The sequence below is a fragment of the Bombus impatiens genome, unplaced genomic scaffold, assembly GCF_000188095.3.
Source record: "Bombus impatiens unplaced genomic scaffold, BIMP_2.2 scf_3812, whole genome shotgun sequence".
NCBI classification, from domain to species: Eukaryota; Metazoa; Arthropoda; class Insecta; order Hymenoptera; family Apidae; genus Bombus; species Bombus impatiens.
Window position 1 is genome coordinate 1 of NT_180231.1, and position 2,138 is coordinate 2,138.

General features: G+C 37.2%; 1 protein-coding gene across 1 annotated transcript; it reads right to left on the reverse strand.

Moving 5' to 3' along the window:
- Window positions 1-28: 28 nt before the first annotated feature.
- Window positions 29-2,132, reverse strand: LOC112214006. Its single transcript, XM_033324552.1, has 3 exons — window positions 1,752-2,132; window positions 1,498-1,655; window positions 29-1,171 (listed from the first exon to the last, which is right to left on the reverse strand). Exons 1-3 carry the CDS (start codon window positions 1,962-1,964, stop codon window positions 754-756), a joined length of 789 nt encoding a protein of 262 aa, XP_033180443.1. The 5' UTR covers window positions 1,965-2,132; the 3' UTR covers window positions 29-753.
- Window positions 2,133-2,138: the final 6 nt, after the last annotated feature.

The window sequence follows — 2,138 nt, forward strand, 5'->3', positions numbered from 1 at the left end:
GCGTAATCGATGATCCTTTATCCAGCGAATGAATTCCACAACAAACGATGGTAGGAAGTGCATGGAAAATAAAGTGAGATCAGTTTAGATATTTACCATCGAATACTTATTATAGTCGAATGTACCAACTGTAGTGTATTCGTATGACTGTCCACAACGTGGCGAAAGTCCCTGAAAATCGGGTCGATCTGCCTCGACGAGGACAGACCCGCAATTGATTTTCGTAATCGATAGCTAAAAACGAGCAGAAATTTTTAGACAAATACGACCTAACAAGGAATTTCACTTTGTATTGTTTGAATTAACCCCAATCAGCCAACAGCCGGCGAATTATCGCACTAATGACTCTATTGAGATATATTTGTAAGAATTAAATGATCACACAGGTAACCATTTCTGTTTGGTCGATTGGATTGAAAGCTGCGTTTGACTAAAATAAATTGTAGCCGTATGAATACACACAAACAACTTCATCTGAAACATACAGCACACACGAGCAAAATAGGAAAGTTTGAGAAGGACCCACTCGGAGAATGAGAGTTAGGTAAATCGTAATTAAAATAAATTCACTGTAATTCTACAACAGTAATGTTAAGGATCAGGTAATAAACACGTTCCCTGTTTAAATTGCATTGTTTAAATGTTTTGCATATCGTATGTTTACCTGAAAATCATGACCACTGTAACGTCGTAAGTGCTGTAAGGTATCTGTTGCACGCAATGACCATATGAAAAGGAGAAAAGTGGGCATTTTCATTCATACCTAGTTATGTCGAACATTCCGCACATCCAGTGAGCAAACACAAACAACATCAGTTCCGTACCCGCCAGAGACAACATTCCAATTGCATGAACAACTAGAATATTCACGCAAACTATATCGATATACTCTATGCGTTCGTGAGAAAACATTGTTACGTAGGAAAAATAACGTCTCCGAGATTCGTTCAAGGGCAATAGCAGATCCAACGTTATCGGAGTGAAAGCATACGAAGCTACGGATAACATCCACCAGCAACATAAGCCTAAAATGAGAAGAAGGTTTAATGATACCATGATATCTTTGCATCTGAATGTTTTTGTACTAGCAAATGATGTTAGTCTCGTAACCGCGACGACGGAAGTAGTTTGTAACTTTTTGCTTTTGAATAACACATATTTACCATATAAGGATACGGCATACATCGTTTTCTTTCATAAAGCCAATTACATAAAGGAAGTTTCACAATTTTATGGTTACATAATGTTCGGAACGAAATATTTAGACATTAAGATAATCGCGATTACGGCGACAAATTCTATGAACATGGAAAATGTTTCCTTACATAGGAAAATGGACAATACATAAGACGAATAATCGACGTATTTCATCAGTATCTGATCTTCAAGTTGATCTTTCAGCGTGGTCTCTGTCGTGCGTAGAGTGTCAAAAATATATTTAGTCTATACCCACATAAAAAAATATATATCAATCTTTTTCATTGAACTTTAATTCACTAAAGTTGAACAAGAGTCCAAATTAGAACATCACGTACCACTGGGAACACTGCTACGAAAGTGACATATCGCATGAAATAGATCACAACTGGGCAGGTTGAAGATAACGTTACGATGCAACCTCGAAATGTAATACCAGATTTAAAAAGCGATAATACCTAAAAGCACATTCTCTTAATTCTTTATGTCAAGAAGGACGCCACACCGTTGTATTGTGTCAATACAATAACAAATTTATCTTTTTACGAATTTGTAACGAGTGAATTTCCAATAAAACGTCGCGATGCACATAAATTGCAGGCATAAAAATAATGAATTCTAGTTACCTCGAAAATTATATAGGCGAGCATAATGCCAGAGACCGATATTCTGTGAATCGTTGAGTAAATCGACTTGTGATATGGCCAGAGTCCTAAGATACTTAGCAGTATACGATAAGTGTTGTACTGCCTGTAGAACACATCCATCTCGCTTCCCTCACTGAAGAACGTCTGTGCGGAAAACTCGAGGAATCATCCGACTACACCTCGCCACGATTTATTATTTCCACTGTTATTGTTTCCTCTTGAATTTGTTCGTGCCGTCAGTCTATAAAAGTAATTTATAATGCATGGAAATTACAGTCATACCGCGGCATCGAC

Coding starts and splice junctions, on each gene's coding strand:
- LOC112214006 (XM_033324552.1), bottom strand. CDS start 1,964: ATGGATGTGTTCTACAGGCAGTACAACACTTATCGTATACTGCTAAGT. Junction 1,656..1,751: donor TTATTGGAAATTCACTCGTT/ACAAATTCGTAA, acceptor ATGTGCTTTTAG/GTATTATCGCTTTTTAAATC. Junction 1,172..1,497: donor TGGACTCTTGTTCAACTTTA/GTGAATTAAAGT, acceptor GTATGCCGTATC/CTTATATGGTAAATATGTGT.